Source organism: Carettochelys insculpta, chromosome 19 (assembly GCF_033958435.1).
Source record: "Carettochelys insculpta isolate YL-2023 chromosome 19, ASM3395843v1, whole genome shotgun sequence".
In the NCBI taxonomy this organism is placed as follows: domain Eukaryota; kingdom Metazoa; phylum Chordata; order Testudines; family Carettochelyidae; genus Carettochelys; species Carettochelys insculpta.
The window spans coordinates 2,470,684-2,497,872 of record NC_134155.1 but is presented as its reverse complement, the minus strand read 5'-3'; the positions used below and the strand labels follow the sequence as shown (position 1 = coordinate 2,497,872).

At 46.6% G+C, this 27,189-nt stretch overlaps 1 protein-coding gene across 1 annotated transcript; it reads right to left on the bottom strand.

Moving 5' to 3' along the window:
* Nucleotides 1–1,859: 1,859 nt before the first annotated feature.
* Nucleotides 1,860–27,081, bottom strand: NUFIP2 (nuclear FMR1 interacting protein 2). The gene is made up of 4 exons (XM_075013575.1): nt 26,808–27,081; nt 18,720–20,432; nt 13,168–13,200; nt 1,860–11,185 (listed from the first exon to the last, which is right to left on the bottom strand). Exons 1-4 carry the CDS (start codon nt 27,031–27,033, stop codon nt 11,133–11,135), a joined length of 2,025 nt encoding a protein of 674 aa, XP_074869676.1. The 5' UTR covers nt 27,034–27,081; the 3' UTR covers nt 1,860–11,132.
* Between the last annotated feature and the right edge of the window lie 108 nt (nt 27,082–27,189).

Here is a 27,189-nt window from a genome sequence, read left to right as displayed (position 1 = left end):
ATCTAGGGGTTATAGTGGACCATAAGCTAAATACGAGTCAACAGTGTTGCAGAAAAACCCAAACATGATTCTGGGCTGCATTAACAGGTGGGTTGTGAGCAAGACACGAGAAGTCATCCTCCTGCTCTACTCTGCGCTGGTTAGGCCTCAGCTGGAGTAGTATTGTGTGCAGTTCTGGGCACTGCAGTTCAAGAAAGATGTGGAGAAACTAGAGGGGGTCCAGAAAAGAGCGACAAGAATGATTCAGGGTCTAGCGCCTGTGACCTATGAAGAAAGGCTGAAAGAATTGGGCTTGTTTAGTCTGGAAAAGAGAAGATTGCAGGGCAACAGGATAGCAGTTTTCCAGATATCTAAAAGGGTGTCATAAGGAGGAGGGAGAAAACTTGTTCTTGGCCTCCAAGGATAGAACAAGCAGCAATGGACTTAAATGCTATATCTACAGTGGCCCCAAACTTCAAAATGGCCACGCAAATGGTGATTTTGAAGTTTACTAATGAAGCGCTGAAATGCATATTCAGCGCTTGATTAGCATGCGGGTGGCTGCGGCACTTCGAAATTGACGCGCCTCACAGCTCCTCCCGATGGGGCTCCTTTTTGACAGGACCCCGCCAACTTCAAAGTCCCCTCATTCCCATCTGCTCATGGGAATAAGGGGACTTCGAAATTGACACGCCTCACTGCCGCGTGGCTTGTCCCACCACGGCTCCTTTTCGAAAGGACCCCGCGTACTTCAAAGTGCCACAGGCACCCGTATGCTAATGAAGCGCTGAATATGCATTTCAGCGCTTCATTAGTAAACTTCAAAATGGCCATTTCGAAGTTTGGGGCTAGGGTAGACACAGCCAAACTGCAGCAAGGGAGGTTTACATTGGACATTAGGAAAAAATTCCTGTCAGGGTGGTCAAACACGAATAAGTTGCCTGGGGAGGTTGTGGAATCTCCATCCCTGGAGATATTTAAGAGCAGGTTAGATAGATGTCCATCAGGGATGGTTTAGACAGTACTTGGTCCTGCCCTTGGAGCAGGGGGCTGGACTCGATGGCCTCTCGAGGTCCTCTCCAGTCCTAGTGTTCTATGAAATGGGGAAAGGCAAAGTCAGAGAAGTTATTGTACCTCCTGCACAGATGCAGCCACCCCTGGGATGCAATGCCCAGTCCTACAGCCCCTGCTCCTGCAGGGCATGCAGAGCCCTGCCAAGGCCTAAAGGATTCACTGACATGCCTTAGAGCAAGAGGTGAAGAGCCCCATCCCCTTCTATTTAGTTTAACAAAGCAAAGGGTACAGGGTGACCAGCCCAGTAAGTCTGCACCTGTGGAAAAAACAGGGCCCTACGTGCTGCAGCCTAGCAGCCACACATCTACAGTGAGCCAACAGCTGTAAGGTGAAGCGAGACATTCAGACCGGAAAGGTGCAAATTCCCCCTTGGGACAATTTACCGAAGTGGAGTCTCCCTCCCTGGCCCTTTTCAAGTCCAAGCAGTCAGGGCTAGAAATTCGGGTGGGAAAGTTCTCTGGGCTGTTTGATAGAGGAGGTTAGTCTCAATCACCACAGTCCTTCCTTCAGGCCTTGGCATCTGTGAATCCCTATGACCAGGGTAGCAGCTCGATACACTTGCCCTAAACCCCCAGGGCAGCTCTGTCATGGATACTCCATATTCTGTTCTGTGCTTACAGCCACAGGCCCTCTCATCTGCAAGGCAAGGTCTCTCTCACCCCAAGTATTATGAATACGTATGCAACACTGCGTGTGGTCTTCTCCCGCTAACATAATGCACACGAGTAAAATTCAGGTAGTCAGCCCCACAATTTTTTTTAAGGAAACCTGCAAGAGAAACTGGGAAAGAAACACACAGACACCTACAGATTTTAACATTTTTATTCAACAATTTACATCACTTATTTTCTGTCAATGCATTTGATCTACATAATTTTCTGGGTTTTTTTTTTCCTGATAAAAGTAGTAAATTTGGGTAACTTTTGAAGACCTGTTGGTGCAATATAGAATAAGTGAAATTAAAGGTAACTTTTCAAACATTTAAGTGTGAAGTATGACATCTTCAGTAAAGATATATTATGCCATTACAGCGCATGGACATGATCTATCCTCACATTCCATGACAACACTAACATGAGGCTGCAACAGCCAGCACTAGAAACAGCTACAGCAGGTATTTACGTCTTTCACTAAATGATCTAGTCACCCCCTCACAAATGTAGAGATTTTCCAGATTGCAACTGGGTACACAACAGATTAGCCTATCTGAAGTTATTGGGGAGGGGACAATAAAACATTGTGGGGGGGCGGGGAATACCCACCAACAACAGAGAGGGGCCATCCCTCTGATACCAAAGAGGTAATTCAGTTCCTGAGAAGGTAAGACACAGGATCTGCTCTGATTTTAAAATACAGCTCAGGAAACTGAAGAGGAAGGAGCTAGTGACAGCTCTAGGAGGACAGGCTGTGATCTGTGCTGTCTCCTGCAGCTCTGCCGGGAGATACCACAAGTACGAGCCCAACATTCTGGGTCCATAGCAGGCAGCTGAATTTCAACCTGCCGTTAATACTGACATACGCAGGAGAGAAGGTTGTTTTATTTTCCCCCCACAGTAAACATGCAAAGAGCCTCCAGGCTACTTGGTGCCCAAGCCACGAAGGCAGTAAGTACACGTGTGACAGCAGATAGAAAAGCAGCCCTGTTCCGAAAGGGAAAAGCTCCTGTCAAAGGAGAACGAACAAACCTCTGCCACAGGTGCGACACCACAGGGAAGAGAGCTGCGTGGGATATGTTCTCCAACGTGAGACCCAGCTCTCCTGCACACCGTGGGCTGGGGATATCACAGCACTGTTCAAGGATGATTCAGTCAGACCAGTGTTGCACAGCCACACATCTATGCAAACAAAAGTAAAGACACAGGCAAAACTCTTGGCTTGCTGAAGATCAAAGGGATTTTTGCCCTCAGCTTCAATGTGATAGTTTAGTGCATGCGTACTACAGTGACCGACACTGCCACGCCCGGGCCTCTTGCCTCGCACCAACAAGCAAAGCATAACTGGGCTTTTTACAGGTGTTTTACTCCAAACAGCTGACAGTCAAGCCGATGCACACTCAGTCTAAGCAAACGGGCTCTTTATTTTATGGGACCATCCCATCAGGGCTGCCCTCTCACATGGGACTGAAGAGCAGCAAGTGTGAACTGATCAACCTTCCCTCACCACAACTTCTCACCTGGCCTGGAGGCACCACCTCCAGTCACACCCTTAACAAGGAAGGTGCACATCCACTCAGCCAGATCAAGGGCTCTCTCCAGAAAAAAGAGACACACCACATCCGTCTCCCTCCAGCTCGCATCACTGACCTGGGCTTCCTCCGAAAAACCCTCAGGCTACTAAAAAGTTTTCTGCTAGGTGACTGCTAGCATGAAACTGCCATGGTAAAGCTAAGTATGCACTGACAGCACAGGAATGCAAAGATGAGCAGATAAGTCACTTCTGGTAATGAGACACAAATTACACTTTCAAAACATGTGCATAGCTTTATTCATCTGCTTAGGACTAACCTTTTCACGGAGCTTCACTGAAACCCGAGTGTGCAAAATGCATTTCTAAAAAGTAACGCAAGCAAGCTTTCACATTTACAGTGGCAGAAATACAGAAAGGCTAAAAAACTTGGGGGGAAAAAAAAAAAACAACACACTTTAGGGACATTGAATCTAAAGAGATGCAGAAATGGAGAAAACAAGAATTGCACAGTTCAATATTCTGAGTCAATGGTTGCAAACAGGCATTTTTTTTTTTTTTTTTTTATTTGAAGCAAGGTGCATTGTTCTTTCCTTTTATAAAACTTAGGGAAGGGGGGAGAAAAACCCAGACCAGTAAATAGAATTTTCAGCTTCTGCGGAAAACCTGAATTGAATTGGATTCCAGATCTTCCACAGTTCCGCAGACAAAGCATTACAACACCTTCTTTTGCTCATAAGAGGAGAGCAGCAAGCCACATTTCCTTTAACATGTACAGTTATGGGACATGTTAGGGTAGGAAAGGTGCCGTATCATAGGATTTGAGTTTTTCCCCCAAGCAAGTAAAACAGCCACTATTCAAAGTCAATTGAACATTATGTCCCCACTTTGACAGGTGATCACTGAGTCTTGTGGCCAGTTGTGGCCTGGGGGCAGGGTGTTTGTTATGCCACACAGGGAGCGGCAGGAGTCTAGAATTACCTATGCAAAGCTCCTGACAATTCACTAAATGAGTTGGGCCACGGGAAATTTTCTTTAAAATTAAACACGTACACAAGGCATGTTCTATTGAAATAAAAGCAAGACACTGGTCAACAATATGCAGTGCTGTCAAGCTAATGAAGGCGGCCTAGAACTCTGGTCAAGGATAGTTATGTATAATGTTGCAGTCAGTTTGACTTAGGTTTCAGACACAGAACATACGGTTTCACACACCCCCTACCCGCCAATTCTTCTCTCACCCTGCACAAACACTCCCTCTTCTTCCTGCTTGGTAGCACAGGAGTGCTTGGCTCATGAAAGATGTGGCAGAAAACCCCAAAGGGGAACTGCCCTGGCTCGTTGGATGTGAAAGTAACAATGTCATTATATCACAGACACTTCCCTTTGCACCAACCCATGGGCGGCCTTCATTTATTTTCAGTCAGTCACGTCGGTTCTCTAGCTAAAACACAAGATGAGACCCACATCACGGGCTCTCTGCACTAGCGCTACCAAGGAGAAGAAAGCTGCCCTCAGATCCTCCGTCAGCCAGGGAGCAGCCCAAGAAGACATCAAGCAAAAATACGAGTGCTTTGCAACTTTGGGAATGCAGAGCTGCCAGTAGCTGGGGAGGGCAGGTTTCTAATGCTGCTGGCTAATCCTTGTCCTAAGTTACACTGAGATGAAACGAAGATTATTTTGCAGAGATCAGCATTTCACTTTCAAATGTGTGTGTATCTAAAGAGTAGGATACACACCCCAGAATATGCTCCAATGAGGGCCCCTTTGACCTAAGGTTGCTTTTGGCTGTACTCCCTATTCCGGCCAAACAAGAAGAGGAAGTTACATATCTTGAGCATTTACATCACCCTTCCAAGCGCCATCTGAGGGAGGGCCAATACACAGTGCTGTTGAAGTTAACAGTTTTGCTTGCATTGCATAGTAATTCTCGCAGATGCGTCAACACCAGAATGTGTTATACTCATCTCCCAAAGCCTGTTATTTCTGGTTTTACATAACCCTCAGAATTAGTGGCTGTGTTACCAGAGGGGACAAACCATCCTTAGATTTATATGGTCATGTAAAAAGTGCATCATTCTTGATTTTCAAAGTTACTGATAGCAGCAGTAGCATTATTCCAAGACGTGAACAATTGTAGAGTCATTCTTAAATGCAGCAACACTTAATGAAACGTCATCAAGGTCACACGAAAGTCCTTCTCAAAAGGATAAATGAACATTTGACTAACACAGACCCCAAAGGGATAGAAGCCAAAACTAAAGAGTCATCATATTTACATATTAAAAACAAAACCATTGAGAAAATACTGGATCTTTACAACACCTAAGCAAAAACATGTATTTTAGGAATAAAGCAGAAACTTCTAAAGCAGTATCTTTTTTTTTTTGGAACCCTTAATTAGCACCTGAGGAAAGACCGCATGGAAAGCAGTTTTTAAGAAAAATCTGCAAGTTTGACATTTGCTGGATGTTCCTATGTTTGCTGTACAGTTTTCATACCACAGAAAGAAAGAAATGGAACTTTTTTTTTTTTTTAATTTAAAAAAGACGCTACTGGACTCATTAGTAAGGCTGTAAGAAAGAGATACTGCTATGTTACAAAATGGCTTTCGAAGTCTGGACAAAGTGAAGCTTTCCAATTAACAGTCCATGAGAAAAAGCACTCGATCCCTCCCCCGCCCCAGTGAAAGCAAAGGTCTGACTTCTGCACCTTTAACGAGATTTTCATTTCACAACGGCAATCCAACATCCTTAGCAGCGTATTGCTGAGAAGTTACTGAACACTCTCAGCACTGGGTCACCCACAATGCCCTGCAGAGATGCAATGAAGCACTCCTGCACTGCCTCCGACACCCACTACCTCTAGCGTTGCGGTGCTAACTTAGACAACTGTGAGGACATGAAGTGCAGGGATAAGGAAGCCAACAACCCCATTTTTGGAGCTCTGTACCATAGTGCGTCTGCAGAGGAGCCAGAGATCATCCTGTCCTTCGCAGGAGTCCAGACTCACGGCTCTCAGCTGGCTTGGGTTTTTTCCACAGGGGTAGCATACTTGCACTACCCCTATGGAGCCAAAAGCCAGGATTCCTGCCCACTCTGCCACTATTCCCTGCCTGGGCTACTCTACTTCTGGTGAGCAGAGATCTTACAACGAGCCAAGGAATCTTGCCTTGTCCCACTTGAATGGTACTTAGCCAGGCTCTCTCCTCAGCCTTCTCACCTGCTCCTTTGCAAAAAGCAGCCTCAGAAATGAAAACGAACACAAACACGCACACACCAAAACATCACACCAGATGCTGGAGCAAGTTCTTGTGAACACTGTTACCAGACAGAGCAAGACCTCATCACGTGGGCCCAGTTAGAGGCATAATTATTGCAGGGCAGCATGCATGCAGCTAACAACTTTCTGCCAAAGCTGTTCTCCCCCTAACACCCCCTTTTAGCAGCTGGTCATGAGGAAGGTGGATTTGAAAGCACTGGTAGAAAAACCCAACATTTCCTATGAACGTTACAGGACAATTTCCACCTGTATGAGGATATTTTATCAAATCAGATGACTCTCTTTTGATGTCGATCGCCAGCTCTTGCCAGGCCCCTCCTCCAGCCATTGAATAGATGACATAGCTACAAATTTAACCAAAAATGGCTTTTCCATATTGAAAATAAGTCTGCAGCAATTAAAGGCGGCAAACAGTCAGAGCTGGGATTCAGGATGGGTGCATTTGAACTCAGCCTAACCTTGCCAAACCCAGAGCCATCTATACTACACAGGTAGTTCTCAAGGATGCCCACCAGATTAGGGCATCAGAAGCCAGTTGCCTGGCTAATTAGGCTCCCTGAAGGACTGGGCTGAGATTTTCTTTAAAAAAAAAAAAAAAAAAAAGTCAGATAAAAGCCAAAACCTTCTGCGTAACCGCAGTCCTGCCAGGCTGAAGAGATATCACTGAGGCGAGCCCAGTGGCCAAGGCTGCTTGAATGCAAGGACAGCCATCTCCATCAGGACAGAAGGGGAGCAGAGGGCAACTGATGAGCCATTCCTTGGAGTGGACAAACACACACACACACCTCAGTCCACCACGGAGGAGCAGATGTGTGTTTATTTTGGTACACATTTGTGCAAGACAAGCACAGCTGAGACACCAACACCACCTGCAACTGAAGGGGCACGGAAAGGAGAGCGCGGGAGTTCAGAACTTAGTCAGGAGGGAGGGGGAGAGAGAGAGAGAGAGCGCGCGCGCGCACACCTACTCGCTGACACCCCCCGCCCCTCTTGTGCGGAAAGAGGCAAATAAATAGGAAACTTCATGGGGGCAGGGGGTGGGGAGTAGGTTGACTCATAGGGCCTACAATCAAAAGAGAAGAATTAAAAGATGCCTTTAACCTGAATTAGTATCTTCATAGCTATTAAAAAAAATAGACCATGATTCCACGTAGTGCCACTTTCCAATACTATGTCTTTTAGGGCTTTGTTTTAAACTTACTTTACTCAGTGTAATAAAAACCAAAATGGCACAAAATAAATACAAAACATTTGTGCTCCAACACTTGCGCACACATTCATTCAGGTCCTAGTCCTCCTGTCTCACCTCCCTGCAGGGACCCCCACGCACCCTGTTCAGTCCCCAGAATGGGAGAGGGTTGCACCCTTTCTAGGCTGTATTTGGTTTATGCTACAGTACTAATACTCGGTCCAAGGAAAATTCAAGAGACCTATCAGTAACACTAACATTGTTTAAACGGGCTAAGTTAGTCACAGCTGAATTTCAGTTTCTCTATATTTTAAACAAAAATAATCAGAAAACAGATTAACAAGATTTTTTTTTCTTTTTAATAAGTGCTCAATAAAGAACTGTGTGAAGACTTAAGAAGAAAGATTGCAGACACAGAGAGGGTGACAGGTTACAAAACAGCACAAAGAAAGTTTTATTCCACGGTCCTGCCGGTCCCTAGGCAATAGTTCATCCAACCTGTTGCAGCTTGTTAACAAAGGCAGTATTTCTGGGCAACGACCTGGCTCCCAGAAAGAGCATTTCCAAACTGCGCAAAGCCACTTGTACAGTCAATGGTGCTTTCAAGTGGAAAAGGCAGATGGTGAAATCTTTTGAGAGGAGATGCTCAAAAAACACAATGCAGAGAACTGGAGAAGGTGTTTCTGCAAATACCAACAGGCCTATGGAAGGGGCAAGACGACCGTGTGAATAAAAGCAGGAGGAACGGACATTTAGAGACTGTTTTTATTGAGTAGCTTTTGGGAACCTATTTCATTATTTGAATGATGCACTGGATTGGCTAAGGTGAGTTTCCTGCATACTCAGCAAGACTAAGCCACATTTCTCAACACTAAGGGTTAGATTCCATGTAAAAGTGACCGCTGTTCAGCTCTTCCATCACACCAGCCCCAAAAGCAGACTCGGGGGGGGGGGGGGGGGTCACGCACGGGCGGCGGGGCAGCCAGCACGAGGTGGGCAGGGATGCTGGCACAGCTTTTTGAGGGCGTGGAGGGAAGGGGGTATGGAATCCAGCCCTTAAGGAGGCAAGTGATTACACAAGGCAAGTAAATAGCAGAACTTTAGAGTCTGTAAAACAAAAAGTAGGAACTTTGCTATTGATCTGAAACATTTAAAAAAACCCAATCAGTCCTTTTCCCCCTCACTCGTCTAAGTTTTATCTTCCAGTTTGTTCAGCACTTTAAAGCTCAAGAATGCAACAGTTCTTTCACAGAGGAATCGACAGCAATTCCAACTTTTGGCAAGCCGACAGGAGACTCAAGAGAACTACAGAACATGAGCATGAGAGGACTAGATGCCAGGCACATCTGTAAACATAATGTACATTTGAAAATTACAAACACCTGTCAGGATGATACAGCTCATAGGTGAAATAGAACAAATCTGCAACTGGCCAACCACAAGTTTCTGAACCTGGACTGATACAGTAAGTTATTGTTTTAATACATAAAATGGAGTAGGCAATCCATAGTTATACTTTTAAAACTAAGCAGGGCAAAAAGTAACAATCTTTAAAAGGTACAGGAAAAATTAAAGTTTCTTTGTCCCCCTATGAACCTGAGAGCTTCATTCAGGAACAACCTTAATAAAAGCATGAAACGATTAAAAACCCCATGCATGCTACATACCTCTAATGGTTTTCTCTTTAAGAGCAGATACACCTAAGCACAAAGAGTAGGCAAAAGCAATGGGGTTATTTTCTTCTTATGCCCCATCAGATCCAGTCTGATTTTAACCAGATGCTAACTCCAGTCAACCTAAATGCCCAGAGATTTTAGCCAGCACTCATCTGCGAGCACGCAAGAGCATTTCAGAGAGCTATGTATGTGTGGAGCTTGGACAGGACAGAAAATTTGCTTCATTTCACTAACAATTAACTGCTCGGCCTTACACTGGACTCCAGGAATTTTGCATCATAATAAAAATGAAAAATAAAAACCCCACCACATTTTTAAACATGCTACACACAAGCTGCAGCACAACAGTATGGGTTACACAATTGGAGCCTGCACTCGCTTCCTCCTTCTCTGCTATTGCCAGAAAGCTTTCCTTGGGTTTGATTTTTTTTTTTTTTTTTTTTTTTTAAACTTTTTCATTCCTACACCCCCCCCACCCCTTTTGCTCTTGTAATAAAATATATTTTAATAGAGATATAATGAGAAGCAGCAAAAGAGCTCAGAAATACAGACTGCATTAAAATATAAAAACATTTCCAATGGCTGGGGCAATAGTCCCTCATCCATTGCTTTCAGGGATAAATGGGAAAGGGTTACAATTCCCATTTTTTTTTTCCTTTTTTGTTTTTCTTCTTTTTAAAAAACATTTCTAAAGAGAAAATAATTCAACAAGGGTGAAAGTTAGCAGAACACAAATTTTCTTCAGGTTTTCAGTGAAAAACTGGGGGGAAAAAAAAAGCACATTTAGTGTTAAGAGACAGACAGAGCAAATATGAAGCACCTACAGTTGAAAGCAGGAGATATATATATACGTGTATATATATTTTTTTTTTTGCTCCCAGTGATACAATGGGCATAAAAGTATGGGAACAGGGTTTTTTAATCCTTACTAAATGCCTGAACCAATTGCTTGTTTTACACGTTGTCTTTTAAAATGACTCGTGAAAGAGCTCTTCAGTTGTAATAGTTTTGTCAACTCCGTAAAACCAACATGTATCCCCGATCTGCAGAATTACAATCTTTCCCCGCAGAAGAACGATGCTTTAAGACAATTTTCTCAGCACCTGATAGGCTGTTTTACTCCTGGCAAGACATGCAGATTATATTCTCTGGAAAAAACCCTGCAAACTTCACGGTGTTTCTCCAGCATTCGCACAGGGTTCAAAGTAAAACAGAACAAAACAAAGGAGGTGGAGGGGAAGGGGAGATGAAGGATGGTGAATCATCCTGATGTCCCTGTGATTAGTGTATCACTCCAGGCACAGAATGAGAAACAGAACCTCTGTAAAGTGGAAATGCCTCTCCAACGGTCACTGTCGCCTACGCTGATGACAGCAGGAACTTCAGAACCAGGCTTGTGAACGGAGACTGTGTTCATTAATCACTTGCATTCACTCTTTAAACCAAAACAAAACTAAAAAAAAAAAAAAAAAAAACCAAAACAAAAAACACAACCTAGTCAGTACCGGAGATTAAATAATCGTGTGTGTCGTCTGTTGAAATAAATTTTCAGATTCCTTAAGAAGTCTAATTATTTTCAGTTGCCATTTTTAAATAACTATATATAATCTGTATATATTATCCTGTGATTCTAGTTAGGGTTCCTCTGCTGCACTGAAGATTTAGAAGGAGCATAAAAGCCGTGAGTCCCTTGAGCGCAGCACTCCCGCTGCAGAGAGGCTAGAACAGGCAGTCTTGTCCTGCTCCCTTCATTGATCTGGACGATCCATGGCTTCGTCGTAAGTGATTATCCTTTTGGGATCTGCAAAGAGAAAATTAAATTCAGCTTTAAAACAAATTGCATTCAGGTTTTGAAGCAGAAGATATCTGTGGGCAGGAGACCCTCTGAACAGCAGAGCACTTTGCTAACTGGTAAAAAAAAAAAAAAAAAGCTTCCTTTTCTCTCATTCAGCTGCCACACTTTACAAGGCAGTTTCCTCTTTGCTCTGACATGTCTGTGATCTACTCCCTCTGCACAAAAGAGCAGCACAGCATTCAGGGGAATCCCAACAGCAGCATCCCCCATTCCAGAGCCTAGGGCTCGTCCACAGCACTGGATTGGGACAGTAATACCACACAAGCACAAAGGCCTTCTTCCCCCTTCGTGGCTGAGGGCAGGACCCAAGTGAAAGTTACGGGAAGCAGGCCAACAGCAATTATGAAGTTACAGGCACTCTTAGACCTGGCCTGACATTTGTTTTTAACGTTTCACAATGTGGCTTAGCCCTGAATTTCACCAATCCCGAGCACCCAGACTTTCAGCTACTGCAGAGGCAGGCAAAAGTATAGCCCACATACCAGATCAGGCCCACCAAGTGTTTTAATCTGGCCTCTAGAGCTCTGGTGACACAGCAAAGTCATTTCAAGAGAACAGCCATTATTTTGCAATAACTTTGCTAGCCTTTGCACTACATATCTGTTATTTTGAAATAAATTCAAAATAGCAGGCATTATTTGCAGGCGAAACAATGCCTATTTCGAAACAGGCACTGTTAGACACAGAATAGCGCTATTTTGCGATAAGCTATAAGGGCTAACAACAACACTGCGTGTCTAGACGTGCGGTTTTGAAGTGTATTCTTGTATGTAGCTGTGTTATTTCAAAATAAGTTTTTTTGAACAGCTACTCCAGAGCAAATTATTTCAAAATAACACTGCTGTGTAGATGTAGCCTAGAACTGTGTGGTGGGAAAGGTTCGGCCAAAGGGGAGTTGAGCCATTTTGTTGGGCACCAGGTTGCAATTTCTCAGCTCCCAGGGGGCCAGTTTCCAGCCAACGGGAATTGACTGTGCTGGGGCTGGGGAGGAGGAGGAGTGGAGAGAAGGGCAAACAAATTTATTAGTGTTTAGCCACCCTGACAGGAAATCTTTCCCAATGACCAATCTATGCCAGCTATGCTGCAATTTAAGCCCCCTGCTTCTTGTCTTATCAGATGTTAAGGAGAATAATTTTTCCTCCCTCTTCCTTGCAATAACCTTCTAGGCACATGAAAGCTGCAATCATGCCCTGTCTACTCTTTTCCAAATAAACACATTTCTTTCAATTCTTTCCTCATAGGTCATGTTTGAGACTTGATTTTTGTTGCTCTTCTCTGGACCCTCTCCAATCTGCCCACATCTTTCCTGAAACGTGGGTCTCAGAATTGGACGCAGGGCACCAGTTGAGGCCTGCGCAGAACACAGTGGAAGAACGACTTCTTTTGTCTTGCTCACAACACGCCCGTTACCGTGTCCCAAGATCATGTTCTGGGGTTTGGGGTTTTTTTTGGCAACAGTAACACACTGTTGACACATATTTAGTTCCTGGCCCACAGTGACCCCTAAATCCATTTCTGCAACTCTCCTTAGACAGGCATTTCCCACTCTGTATGAAGCTGACTGCCCCTTCCCAAGTAGAGTGCTTTGCATTTGCCCTTTCACCTCAAACTATTTTTCCAGTTTGTCCAGATCATTGTGAGCAATAGTCCTACCCTCCAAGGGACCTGCAACCACCCTCTCCCCTCTGCCGCCCCCAGCTTGGGATTATCTCCCAACTTGACAAGTGCGTTCTCAGTGCAGTTACCTACACATCAGACCGAACCACTCCTGAACGGATCCCCGCTTGTTAGGCCCTTCCAGCACCACCTCTAGCTCTGACCACCTTCACTCAGAAGGCAGCTTCACCAGGCTCAGCTCTCATCCTGCCTTGGTTTAATGTAGCATCTTATTATTACTAGTGTCACATTTCACTTTTAAAAATTCTTACCTTGCTTTTGCAAATTCCAAACCGATTCCATTTCTGTGAAGGCAAAAAAAAGAGTTAATGTTATGCAGCACTACAGGGTTTACTATACTGGCTGGAATACCCTTTAGAAGCAACCACTGACAGCTTCTAAAAGCAGGCCAAAAGTGCGGATTTTTGAGACTTATATAGCACATGAATTCAAACTGCCAGAAAAAGTAAGCGTCTTCTGGTTCACACCAGACCTGTTCAACCATGGTATCCACAATGGCCTTTGACTAAGATCACCATGAAACTAGCATGACAAATTTCTGCAGACCATAGAATCACAGAAGAGTAGGACTGGAAGGGACCTCGAGAGGCCATCGAGTCCAGCCCCCTGCCCTCATGGCAGGACCAAGCACTTTCTAGACCATCCCTGAAAGCCACCTATCTAACCTCTTCCTAAATCTCTCCAGTGATGGAGATTCTACCACCTCCCTTGGCAATTCGTTCCAGTGTTTGATCATCCTGACAGTTAGGAACTTTTTCCTAATGTCCAACCTGAACCTCCCCTGCTGCAGTTTCAGTCCATTGCCTCTTGTTCTATCCTCAGAGGCAAGGAAGAACAAGTTCCCTCCCTCTGCCTTATGACACCCTTTTAGATACCTGAAAACTGCTATCATGTTCCCCCTCAATCTTCTCTTTTCCAAATTAAACAAGCCCAATTCTTTCAGCCTGTCTTCATAGGTCATGTTCTCCAGACCTTTGATCATTCTCATTGCTGTCCTCTGGACCCTCTCCAATTTCTCCACATCCTTCCTGAACTGCGGTGCCCAGAACTGGACACAATACTCCAGCTGAGGCCTAACCAGTGCAGAGTAGAGCGAGAGAATGACTTCTCGTGTCTTGTTCACAACACACCTGACACCTGCTTCTCTTGAAATGCTACAACTGAACTATGTAGACACCACCTCTCAGCAGGAAAGGCAATTCACCTCCTAAGAGGTGCAAGCTAGTTTGATGGAATATGTCTTCAGCCTACACTGCGTCCTACGCTGGCTTAATTATGCTACTCAAAGGCGTGGCTTTTTTACCCATGAAGCACTGGAGTTAAGATGCCTTAATTTCCTTGGACAGACCAGGTCTGAGATGCATGCATAGAAACGCCAAATAAATTGTCAAGTGACTTGCTTAACATATAGTTTTCATTCAAAAAGCATCATGGGGCCAATTTAAACACATGCTCATTAAAAGAGCACACATTTTCTATTTACCTAGCCCAATACAGAAACACAGCGAAGCACTTTCCCAACAAGTCTCATTCATAACTTCACATGCCAGGCACCAAAAGGAAGACAACAAAATATGCAACTTCTCTAAGGAAGCCAAACTGTATTTCATAACAAATCTTGAGCCCTCTTGAAAAGAAACAAGGTGGGTGAAATAGGACCAAGGATCAGAGATGGGCCTGCAAACACTGGGACTACGCAGCACGGAAGGGTCACGTACAGTGAGAACCGGGATAAACATTCAGGCCTTGTAGAACAAAGCTGGTCACAACATTTTACTAGACCTGTTGTTTTCATGTCATGATAGCAGCAGCCATACTCTGCCCTCATCGGCTAACACTGAGGGCACGTCTGCACAGCAAAGTTATTTTAAAGTAACACCCATTCTCTCAAAACAGCAGTTGACATTTCAAAAATACGTAAACCTCATTCCACAAGGAACACTGCCCATTTCAAAATAGATATTTAGAAACAGGGGCTGTGCCGACAGGGAATAGAGCCTATTTCAAAATAAGCCTTACTGCACCCAGTGGCTCTATTTCAAAATAGGCCCTACTGTGTGTAGACACTATTCCAAAATAGCTCAGGGCCATTTCAAAATGCATTGTGTGCATAGCAGTGTTATTTCAAAATTGTCCATTGACTAAGCCTCACAACAACCTGAGACCCACAGATACCACAACTGAAAATACACAGCTGAAAATAAAATGACTAAAAATCAGGAGATAAGCACTGGCCCAGCACTGGGAGAGCGGAGTACGCCGAAAAGGCTGAAGCGCTGAAAAGGGCGCATAAACTTTTCACATTTGGGAAACACTGGACCAGATGATCAGAACAGTCCCTCTTGCCCACTCGTTCAAATCACTGGGACAAAGCAGGAGAAAGACTTCTGCAACACTAACTTTCAAAGGCCCAACAGCCATGCACCTAGCAAAGCAAGATGACAGCAAAAGCACACTTCGTTCATGTGCAGTATGGTCACTCACAGTCCCCTACCCAGCAATGCAGCCAGTGTTACACTGTCCAGAGAGCTAGCACAGTCCAGAAGCATGACTCCAGTACTAGCCCCAGTCACTTAGGTGGTCACCTTGCTGTGTGCCGCAGCTTGCCTCATCAGTAAAAGCACAGCAACACCATTCAGCTGAGCACATTAATCCAATCTTGTAGAGCATTTTCAAGCTCATGGATGAAGCGTGCATGTTCAGAAAGTTATCAAATCACCTACCCTGTGTTTTAGTCTCCTGTAACTTGGCTCTGAGGCTCACCAGAGTAAGATGGAGGACAGACTCAAGAAGCCAGCCATCAATGCCTCTCTTTTTCCATGTCCATTATTTGGTTTTGAGGAGAGCACAACCCCCTCCCATCGCCCCAGCAATGAAACCCAAGCATACTAGCTGGCTAGTCATCCGCACAATTCTCCCACAAACTACAACAGCTAGAACACAAGGCAGGCTGGCTTCTCACCACTGGGAGAGCACCGAACTCAGTCAGACTGAATAGGACCAAGCCAGTTATCTATCTGGCTCCCTGGGAAACTGCACAAGGTGGCAGAACTGGAGGAGAGGGGAAGACACCTTGTTATCTGGCTGTTCTACTCAGTCTAACTTTATCTGCTAGACATTTTATTACTAGAGCAAGTGGCTTCAGAGCTATGGTCTCATCATAGGTCAACAGAACATAGTGCTAGTATTTCCAACCACTCACATAGGACGCTAATCCTGTTCCTGGACCTGAGCAGACAGACGTGCTGGTGAGCTGTTCACCAGTTTCAACAGGCCCTGGCCTGGACATCCTCCAAGATTTCATTGCAGGATTATGGCCTCAAGGAGTAACTGCCCCTGGAAATAATCTGTGAGGGTGAGCAGTATGGCTACAGCCACACAGCAAAGTTATCTCAAGGTAACAGCCATATTTGGAAATAGCTTTGTTAGCATCTACACTACGCACATGCTATTTCAAAATAAACTTGAAATTGTAGGTGTCAATTCATAAACCTCATTGCAGGAGAAATAACATCCGAAACAGGCACCGTGTGTCTGGAAATGCTGTTTTAAAATAGCTGGGTGCTATTTCAAAATACACTCTATTGCGCAGGTGTGTTATTTCAAAATAAGCTATTCCAGTATCGATTATTTGTGCTGCTGTGTAGACGTAGCCTGTGTCCCCCTCTGCATAGACCCATAAAATGCCACTTCAGAAATGTGCTCCAGATCACACTAGAATCCTTTCAGGACAAATGCTATAGAGGAGCCAAGAAGCAGAAAAATGGGAACACAACTGAAATTTGGTTTTTTGCTTTTACTCCGCACATCAGGCAAAGACCCTAACGAGCACAACCAAACAAGAGGCAAGCTCAGATTCTTCCCCACAATCCCATGTCCCACGATTTGTATGGCAGCGATTACAAGAGCCACCCACCCACTCATGATCTTCTAGGCTGAGGACAAGATGCCATCTCAGAAATGGTACAGGAGAAGGCAGCTTGAGAAACTGAGAAGGCTCATAAGGAGCAGCTCAGGACAGAGAAATTTAGCTCACCCCAGAATTACTGTGGGACTGGAGCTACTGCTCTGGGTGGGCCAAAATAGGAAAAGCGCATTGCAGGGGAGGGGCAGTGGATTGCACAATTAGTTTTGAAGTACTTTGATTCCAGCTGTTTATTTCTGCCACTGACAATGATTCGCTCCAGCCTTTTAAGAAAAACAAAAAAAGTTAACTTCCAAGCCTGGCTGAATGAGTACACGCTTCACAGAACTCAAGAGGGAAGTGCTCATCACCTCTGCTGGAGGTGTTACGGCTGGAGACTGTCTTGGCCTGATGAGCTAAGAAAGGGAGAGAGTTAAGGAAGAGCAGGAACGTGACAGCTACTACGGGTCTTTAAAAATTAAATTTTAAGCTTAGCAAAAACAGAATAAAAATCCAAGTTTGCAACTGTTGCACAAAACTGCAGACATGGCAGAAGAAGGCTGGTCTGGAACTTTACTAACGTTCCCTTTCACCAGCTTTCCAGGGTTCCTGGTTCCCTCAGAAAGGCCGGCAGAGATTCGAGACACAAACAGGTGCCGGGCACAAGAAATTCAAAAGCTCTGCTGCATGACTCAAGAAAACCAAAAGAAATCCTGAGGGCATGGATAGAAATGAATTGACGAACACTATGTTGTTATTCCTCAAGAGAACACTAAAGCGTAAAGGGTGAAGAAATTCCAGAGTGGTGACCTGGGAGGATTTCTGAGTTGCTTAACAGCCAACGAAACCATCAAGATTTCTGCCGTCTCCCTGAATTAAATCATGAAAGCCCCAGAAAGTTAATGGACTCTCCGCAATGGGTCATAGTACGTTAAATTGCCATATAGGCCGTTAAAGACATGTCCCTCACGTCTGAACAACTCGCACCCGGCTCTCTCCTGAAAGGAACGCTTCACATAAGGCTGGCTGTGGCTGGGAGCTTGGGGGGAGGGGGAGCAGGGGTGGTTTGGAGAGGGAGATGAGGGGAAAGAGGAGGAGATGTGTGGCAAAAAAAAGGCAAAGGAAGCCAAACTGTGTCTCTCGCTAGCGGACAAGCAGTGGACGTTCGCAAGCTTCTGACCCAAAACAAGAATGAAGGGTAATTTCAGTCATGTTCTTCTATCGGTGCCACGCTGTCAATATCCAGGCCACATCTCAGACCCCCAGCTTTGCTGAGAGCTACCCCAGGAGCGCTGTTTGGGGCAGACAGCCTTAAATACCAGAGGAAGAGACCAGGTGGACCAGCTGTCCATGGCTTAAGTTTTACCTCCTTCGATCTCCGGAAGGGTTGGAAGAACTAGTAAACTCATGCACACAAAGACAAAACAAAGCACCAGAAGTACAAAAGCCGCCATTATACCAAATAGGCTTACCCCTATCAATGGAGACAGGCGCTCCTTTAACAAAGCAAGAACGTATGTATAAGCAATCGAGTGACTGACTGCCAGACCAGGTCTCCTCTCATCTTTTCCAGCCATGTGCCGATCTTCTCCAGACATGGGTGGAAGAAATGTTTTACATACACCATGCGTGTCACCTGCAGAAACCAAACACCTAGCTACAGGCGCTCTGCTCAGCAGTGGAGCAGCATCCGAATTTCTGGTGAGCAGCTGCACACATGCACGGTGTTGCTAGAATATTTAAAAAAAAAAAAAAATAATAATTCTTACACGCTCTGGCCATCCAAGATTAGGAGCAAGACAGCCACTCTTACCATAGAGGCATGCAACCGTTACAGGACTGTATGACCCCCCAACCAATTAAGAGAGAGTTCCATTAGGAGACAAAATGAGCCATTACCTTTAGTGTGATATATAATAGCAGCCCTCAGGTCAAAAGGACCCCAGCTATCTTTCCTTTCTAGGCCTCTCTGGTACCTCTGATCTTTGGCAGAGGCTAACAAATTGTTCGTAGGAGAGGCCAAGGGGTTCTCTAGTTCATAATCTTTTGAGAGGAACACTAAAGCACCTTGGCTACTGGTGTCTGCCATTTGCAGGTCACCTATGTGATGTGGCTCCAAAGACAAAACTCCAATCTCACTACCAGTCCCAGGCTTTATAATTCCACTAAGTATTTGAGGGCTAGTCCGTTTGTCCAGCTCATAAGCCTTAGGAAACACAGGTTGTTCAGTGCCTGAGGGAATGATTTCAGCCCCCTGTGAAACCAAAGCGGCAGGATATTCCCCTTGAAAAGTCACTTCCATGATTTTATTTTCTGTTGATTTCCCCAGGACAGCATCCGGCCCGGCACTGGGTTCATTTATAAACGATAAACCCCACTGGTTCTGGAAGATATCCCCCAGGTTCTGCTGATGCGTCTGAGATGGCAGCTCTACCTGGGCCGCACCCAGTAGCGCAGTTTGCATATTTGAGGGGTAGATAAAAAGGCTAGACTTCTTTTGTTCCACGGTGGTTGTAGCTGTACTTATGTCCGGGTATACTGACTCAGACAAGGCTGATGTTACAGTACTAGCAGCAGTTGTTAGCAGTGGCTGGGTCCCTGGAGAATACACATTTCCATCAGACCCTGCTAAAATGGGCCCATTTGGGAAGCTAGCAGAAGTAACAGACTTCATAGCAGACATGGGGACTTGGGACAGTCGACTTGGCATTGGGGCTGGAGTTTCTCCAGTAGATGACGATGATGATGAAGACAGAGACGGAGAGGCATTCTGAGCTGCTTTGTTGAGGTTCTCTTTAACTTTGCTTGCATAACTTATTTTAGGAACTATTTTAGCACTGCTGTTGTCCACTGGGAAAACTGGAGGTGGTTTAAACAGGGTCCATGAGTCCTCTTTTGACGCAGCTGCTGAGGCATGCTTCCCCTTGGGGCGTTCCTCAAACTTTTTGCTGGCAATCCCAGGTTTGGCATCAGAGTTTTTTCGTTGTATCTCCCCAAGCCCAGTTTTCCCACGGCCTACCCCTCCATTCCCAGCTTCATACTTCCAAATAGACTTAGCACTGTCAACTCTGGTTCCCTTTTGTTCACTATACTCAGTCTTGAAACTTTCCAGTTCCTGCTTTAGGGATGGGGTGTTGACCTCCTGTGGCATCATTTTGTCCTGTACCAGATTCAAGTTCTCACAACCCTTGGCACTGTTGCGCCTGCCCTTCCGTTTCTTAGGGGTGGTATATCCACTCTCAGATCCGCTGCCATCATTGTCTGCACCTTTGCCTACGTAGCCATTAGTGATATAACCAGAGCTATTTGTCACAACACCATTTGGAATAGATACGGCTTCTGACTTGTCCGAGGACTGATTTTCTCGAAGTTTATTCTCATAAAGTTTTTCAATTTTTCTGTCCATACTGTTTTTCTGAATGAAGTTCTTGGGTTTGATTCCAGCTTTCCCAAAAGTGCTGGCCTTAACAGTCTGCTTTGGGTTTACATTAGCATCTACGAGTTGCTGGCTGCCATTTGGTACCCTGGAAGATGGGTTGGTTGTCTCATCAGCACACAGGCCCTTGAATGATATTTCTCTTTCTGCTGCATTACCGTTTACCTCTCCATAGCCTAAAAAACAGGCAAAGCACAAGGCAAGAATTAAAATGTGACATGTTAAACCTCTGACTGTAGAAGTTATAACTGAACCCTTAAGCACAGCCAACTTCCTCAGACAGGCTTTTCCAACCCCGGCTAAAAATTGCTATAGGAAAGCAGGTTCTTACTACTAAAAGTCAAAGGGTACACGGTCAACTCACACAGGGAGTGTCAAGCACACTTCTTGACAAACCCTAACATGCAATAGGCCATGGGGCTCTTATTTTTTAAAAACTATATCCCATTTCATCTGTCTTCACTTTGCATCCAGGCCGCCATAAGGCTGTTCACAGTGCTGAAGAGAACTACAATGTTATTGGGGTTTCTCAGGTCAAGGAAGAGGAAAATTCAGTCGCCAGAAGCTATAACTGGACAGCTGGATCTTCTAGCTTTGGAAAGTCAGGACCTTAAAACCCAGCAGGTTACAATCTCCTGCCATCTCTAAGATGTACAGTACTATTTAGAACTGAGTGCCACACACAAATGCATGGCACAACAGTCAGTGACAGAGACCCCTTGTTAGCTGGGGTTAGCTAGTTAACCACGACCAAATTCCACATATTTATTAGGGGACTATATTTTTTGGGGTGAAGACAAAGACATTGTGCTACTTGCCCAGGAAAATTCTTATTCGCTTAAAAAGATACAGAAACATGCTTTGATTCTGATAAGTTTAAGAATGCTCAGGGCATTGCTACACAAGCTACTTTAAAGTGCCTGCTGATCGAAAGGACATTACCCAATTCATACGCTAATTAATTACATTTCCACCCTGTCATTGGGTCTCAAAAAGTGCTTTTGACACCAATGGCACTAAGACACTAACAGCCCTAACTCTCAGCTCAGCCTCTCCCTTAGCACTATCTGTTTGGCAAAAATTTTCCAGTGCTCATGAGCTCTGGGAAATGCTTTGAGAAAATATCTCATCACGATGGTCTTTGCTTTGTTTCTGCATGTAAGTTGAGAGAGAAGGGACACGTGACTTACACCACCACTTCCCTCCATATTAGCCTTGAAAAGAGAACAACTGGAAAAAGATGACCTTAAGTTCTTCCGGTGAACTCTATCAGTGTGAAGCCAGTACGTTGAAATCTACAGTATTACGAGGCATCCTGGGGGAAAGGGAAATATTGGCAGACCTGGATTTAGGAACATGAATCAAGTCCTCACCAAGGTTCCACCCTCACTGAACTACATGAGTACATCAGAATTTCAGCTTCCATCTCAAGTCATTTTTGACACTTGTGGTTACAAAGAGAAGTTCAAAAGCATGACCACATGCATCTGACGCATTTGTAGCAGGAGAAAGGTGTGAACTATCCTCCCATGGAAGACAGTTGTGCACAACTCCAAGACCTGCTGTTTCGGGTGGGGGAGGCACACAGTGGCTATCATCACTACACCAACAGAGAAGGACATATGTGACATGGGATGAATGCAGGGGCTCAACCCATACACCATAAACAAGTAAGTGATGGAGATCCCTGTCACCACCTTTTCAAAAGGAGAAGCTGCTGGAGCTCTTGGAAGGATAAAGAGGATCCACGGTGTTGCTCCCAATTCTTTCCCCCCCCCACTTTTTTTTTTGGAAGGGAGTGAAGTGAGGGGCTCACTACTGCTGCTTTGCACCTCTGTGGCCCCAAATTATCTTAAACTGGCTTGAGCACATCAACCTTTTCAGATGCAAGACAACTCATGGGTTCTCTTCAACAGAAGAGATTTTGGGCCCAATTAATTCACACTGCTGTAAAAATGGTGTAATGCAGAGGTGACACCCTGGTCAGGCAAATTCAGAATGAATGTTTTCCGAGCAGGAATTTTCTTCTTCATTGCTCTACTAAAAGTGGTCACTCTGAAAATTAAGGGAATCTTGCATCCTAAACACTCCCATCTTGTCTACACCTAAAACTAATGGCTCGTCTGCACTGATTGGTAGATCAACACTCTGGAGATCCATCTCCTGGGGGGTTGATTTATCAGGTCTAGTAGGGACATGCTAAATCGACCGCTGCTCATGCTCCCGTAAACCCCAACGCTCCACAGGGTCACAAGGAGTAAGGGAAGTCTCCTCCTGACATCCCACAGTGGGGATGCCATAGTAAGTTGCACTAAGGTAAGTCTACTCCAGCTACACAAACACGTGCACCTTAGTTCGAGTTTGCCCACTATCAAAAAGTTCATGCCCTATGCAACACAGATAGGCTGACCTAACACCCCCGCCCCTGGTGACACAGTTAGGTCAGTGGAAGAATTCTTCCATCAGGGTAGCCTCTGGAAGGGGCAGCTTTCTTATCACCACAGAAAAACCCCTTTCAACACTAGAATGACTACATTACAGTGCCACAGCTGAAGTCGTGCTGCTGTAGTGCTTGCAGTGCAGACATACCCTCAGGTGCTTGGTAGCTCTAAGTGCTCACATCTGGAGGAACTCAACCATGAGCTTGGTTTGTCAAGGGAGGTTAAACCAAGACAAGACCCATGCATAACTATCAGCAGCCTCTACAAGTTTTCCAGTAATATTATGGTGTTAATGTTGGCCATAAATACTTCAGACCAAAGCAGCAGATTGATGGATGAGCCAAGGACTGAAAATTAATTTCAGGATGACATGCAGAGATCTAGTCTTTCCAAGGATAAGATACTTTGTGACTCAGATTTCTGACATCACTATCTCCTAAAACAAAAGAGAATATCACAAAACCACTATGCATCAGGAGTGAGAAAAACCTGTAATGGTTTTGATTTTATTAGAAGTGTAACAGCAGTTTCAAGCTCCAGTTTTTAGGCATTTACAGAATCTGTGTAAATCCTCTCCAGCCTACCCCTTGGAATACAAGTTCTTGTCCTGACTGGTGTAAAAGTACAAACCCCTTTGTTCTGCCACCGTCAAGTTTTAGAAGTAGAAAAGTGTGTTTCCAGATGCTGTATTTCATCATGAGACCTCAAAAGACCATTTTTAAACTGGAGTTTGAAAGGCACTAGTCCCAATACAGACTAAAGCCTCAGTATATTGGCAAATTAACTTGGGTATTATTTTTATTCAGTTATTTTGTTTAAACTTGTTTCAGCATACACCTGGTCAGTCCCCCATTACACCTAAGGCTCATTAGCACACAGGTTTGGGGCACCTTGACATCTGTATCTAGGCCCCTAAACAGCCTTGCAGGCAGGCAGCAAATGCATGTTTTGAGAGACTAAATGCACCTGGCATTCCAACAGCACTCATCTGTCTGATAACAGATCAATAAGTGTTCAAAACTAGCACAGGCATCAGAAATATGAGTTTTAATAACAAAGCCCTGCACAGCCTGAGATTTGAAACCATTGCCCCAACCCTGCAATCCAACTGGAGGGAAGGGGGCGGGTATGGAGCTGACTCTGCACTTGGGGATGAGTGTGCTTTAGCTTTAGCACTTCTCTGAAGAATCATATTGAAACACTGTTCTTGTGAGAAACCCGTTAAAACAATTCCAGATTTCTGTGCAGATGGTCTTATTCACCTGACATACAAACAAACCTCCCATAATTGGAAAATAGGTACCTTTCAGGATTTTTTTTTAATTTAATTTTCTATAATTAAAGTGGTTCCTGGGTCAGAGAACTATATGGAAAATTTTCCCTTCGGCTCCCTGAGCAGGGATCAACAACCAAAATTGCAAGAAGAGCCATTACTTCCAATTCAATAAATAACTCAAAAATTCAAGAGCTGAAATACATATGACTATGAGATGGTCCTCAATAAGTAACGTTGAACCATACTTTTTGTAATCTCTATTTTAAGAACAGTGCATATAGGATTTGTGATGCGATAGATATTTACTGCAGGACCTCCACAAACTTTTTACATATTCTATTTCCTCACACTTTGCATGTGTGTTTGTACCACTGCCTTCTTGACTTTCACTCCCAAACCTTCTCTCTCTTGCTGCAGGACACTATGGGGAGTTATCCTACATTTTGCCATCGCATATTGTTTGCTATTTCAGTAAGAGTTGTTCATTTTGGGGATTTTTAAATTTAAATGTTTACCAGAAGTCAGCAAAGTTAAAAAAAAAAAAAACAAAAAAAAACCACTATTATAGCATCTGGAGTCACAAAGAAGTCCTTAAAGAGCTGCAGGTTGCAGACCCCGTCCTCGAGCATAGCATATACGAATCCACAGTCCCATGGAGAGTCTAAGTCAACAGGAAAAACTCTTGAGTGTCTTGAATGGATTTAGGATCAGAGCCTTAGCCATAGCTTTATGAATGGGAGTGAGGTACACGAAATGGATTCTCCAGTTACAAATATCACCTAATGACCAGATTTGCACCATGGAAGCCAACGGGAGTTTTCTGAAACAAAAGCAGAATCAAACCCTCAGAGAAGTGACCGGGAGCTCCACTCTCGAATTCAGCCCTCCTTCCACAAACATAAAAGCTAAGGTTCTTGCTGGGTACCAAAAGGAAGATATCACAGAGCAGTTGCAACATATACTCCCTTTGTAGGCAAGGTAGGAAAGCCAAAAAGTGTGACTTTCTAATCACATTGAGACAAGATGCTGTCACTCTCCCAGCACCTGGAAACCCGCTTCTGTTTTAGCCCCAGGAATCTTTATGAAACTTGGAATACTGATGCTGAATTATGTGGAGAAGTAATGACAGTGCAGTATTATTTTTTAATTTTTAAATACGCCAGTCAGTTAACACCAGAGCAGAGGAGAGATGTGCCAGCACTTGGCTCTACCACTTACACCCATGCATCACCATCAGTGCTGGTGTCATAGTGATGGGCTCCTGACACTGCCAGATGTGACATCAGCATCAATCTTTTTATGCTGAAGGCTCACACCCCAAAGGCCTAAGCAAAGGTTATTAACCACTCTCGTGCTGTGCTTACTCCCAGCACCAGCTCTAATGAGAAGGAATTCAAATCCACACTTGAACTACGTGTTCAGAGCCAACATTCTTCTTCTAAGTTGCAGGGCCACTGTGGGAATTTAGGGTTCGTTTAGTTTTAATTCTCCAGCAAGACGACTACCTCTGCGATATGACTGTGGGTACTCAAAGCCAGCCCACAGCGGCGCTGAAACCAGCGTTACAACACCACTACCCCCGCCCGGGCTCCCAGGAACCAAGTGCAAGGGGGGCCCCCCGCTGCCATGCAGCCGCTTGCAAGGGAAGGGGGTTTTGGCTGCTGTCCCAAACCCGCCCCTCCAGGGGCAGCAGCCCGGACCGGGGACGCGCTCACCTCAGGAAGTGACTGCAGGGGCTGGGAGCGGCCCCCGGGCACAGGTGGGAGATGGCTCCCTCCCCTGAGCAGCGCAGGGGGCCGGGCCGGGCGCGGCGCGGTTAGTTCAGCACACGCCCCGCAGCGGCCCGAGAGAAAGACAGGGAGTCACCGGCGCACCCCGGGCACCGCCTGCCCAGCCCTCCCCCCCGCCGCCGGCTGTGGTAGCACCCGGGCCCCCCGGGGAGCTGCTCTCGGCCGCCCCCGCCCGCCGGCGGGCTCAGGGCCCAGCCCGGCCGCGGCCCCAGCGGGGTCCCGGGCCAGGCCGCGGCGGGGCCAGGCCGGGCCGCGCCGCGTTTCAATGGGAGCTTCTAGAAACTGTCACCAACATGGAGCCGAACAACCGGCGCGGCGCGGCGCGGCGCGGCCCGGCGCCCCCCGCCACCGCCACCGCCGGGCTCCCCCTCACGGGCTCCGGACGGGACGGGCCGGGCCGGGCCGGGCGCTCGCACAAAGGGCCCGGCCGCGCCGCGCCGCCCCCGGCCGGGAGCCGAGCCGCGCCGCGCCGCGCAGGGTGGGTCCCGGCGCCCTAGGCCCGGCCGGCGGCCGCCCGCGCCGGGCCCGGCTCCCAACATGGCGGACAGGAAGCGGCCCGAGAGCGGCGGAGAATGTTCCAGCCGGGCCGGGGGAGGGGACCGGGCCGGGCCGGGAAGGTCACGGGGAGCGGTGACATGGCGGGGCCGCTCCCGGCCCGGCCCGATCCCGCCTTGCTGCTGCTGCCCTGCCGCCCCCCCACTCCCATCCCCCGGCCCCGGCCCCGCCCCCGCTCCCCCTACCCCGGCGTCCAGCCCCGATCCCCGGCCCCGGCCCAACCCAATCCCGCCCCCCACATGCTAGGGCCTGGCCCCCACTCCCGCCGCCCAACCGCTGGGCCTGGCCTGGCCTGGCCTGGCCCGGCCCAGCCCGACCCCCCCCCCCCCGGGCCCAGCCCTAGTCCCCTCTCCCCGACCCCCCCCCAGGCCCAGGGCCTGGTCCTCCTGCTCCCAGGCCCCCCCGTACCCCGGCGTCCAGCCCCGATCCCCGGCCCCTCCGGCCCCAAGCGCTGGGCCCGATCCCCGGCCCGGGCCCGGCCTCCCGCACCTGTTTTCTTCTTCGGCGTCTCCGGGCGCTGCGGCCCGGCGTGCTTGTGCTCATGCTTCAGCGGCGGCTTCGGCGCGGCGCGGGGCGCGGGCTCGGCGGGCAGCAGGTAGGGGCTGGGCGGGAGGTGCTGCTGGTGGTGGTGGTTGTAGTAGTAGTAGTGGTGGTGGTGGTGGTGGTGCTGCTGCTGCTGGTGCTGGTGCGGGGGCTGGCCGGGCTGCTCCTCCATTGGAAGCGGCGGGCGGGCGGACGGGGCCGGGCCGGGCCGGGCACACGCGGCTCGCTCGGGCTGGGGCAGACGAGAAGTGCGGCTCGCTCGGGCTGCGCCGCTTGACTGGGGGAGGCGGCCGGAGTGACAGCGGCTCTCCAGCAATCAGCGCGCGCC

Excerpts from the sequence above, each read along its gene's own strand:
- NUFIP2 (XM_075013575.1), bottom strand. The coding sequence starts at position 27,033 with ATGGAGGAGCAGCCCGGCCAGCCCCCGCACCAGCACCAGCAGCAGCAG. Across the intron at positions 13,201-18,719 it reads TATTATATATCACACTAAAG|AAATGGAATCGGTTTGGAAT; the intron begins GTAATGGCTCAT and ends TTGCCTTCACAG. Across the intron at positions 11,186-13,167 it reads TTGGAATTTGCAAAAGCAAG|ATCCCAAAAGGATAATCACT; the intron begins GTAAGAATTTTT and ends TTCTCTTTGCAG.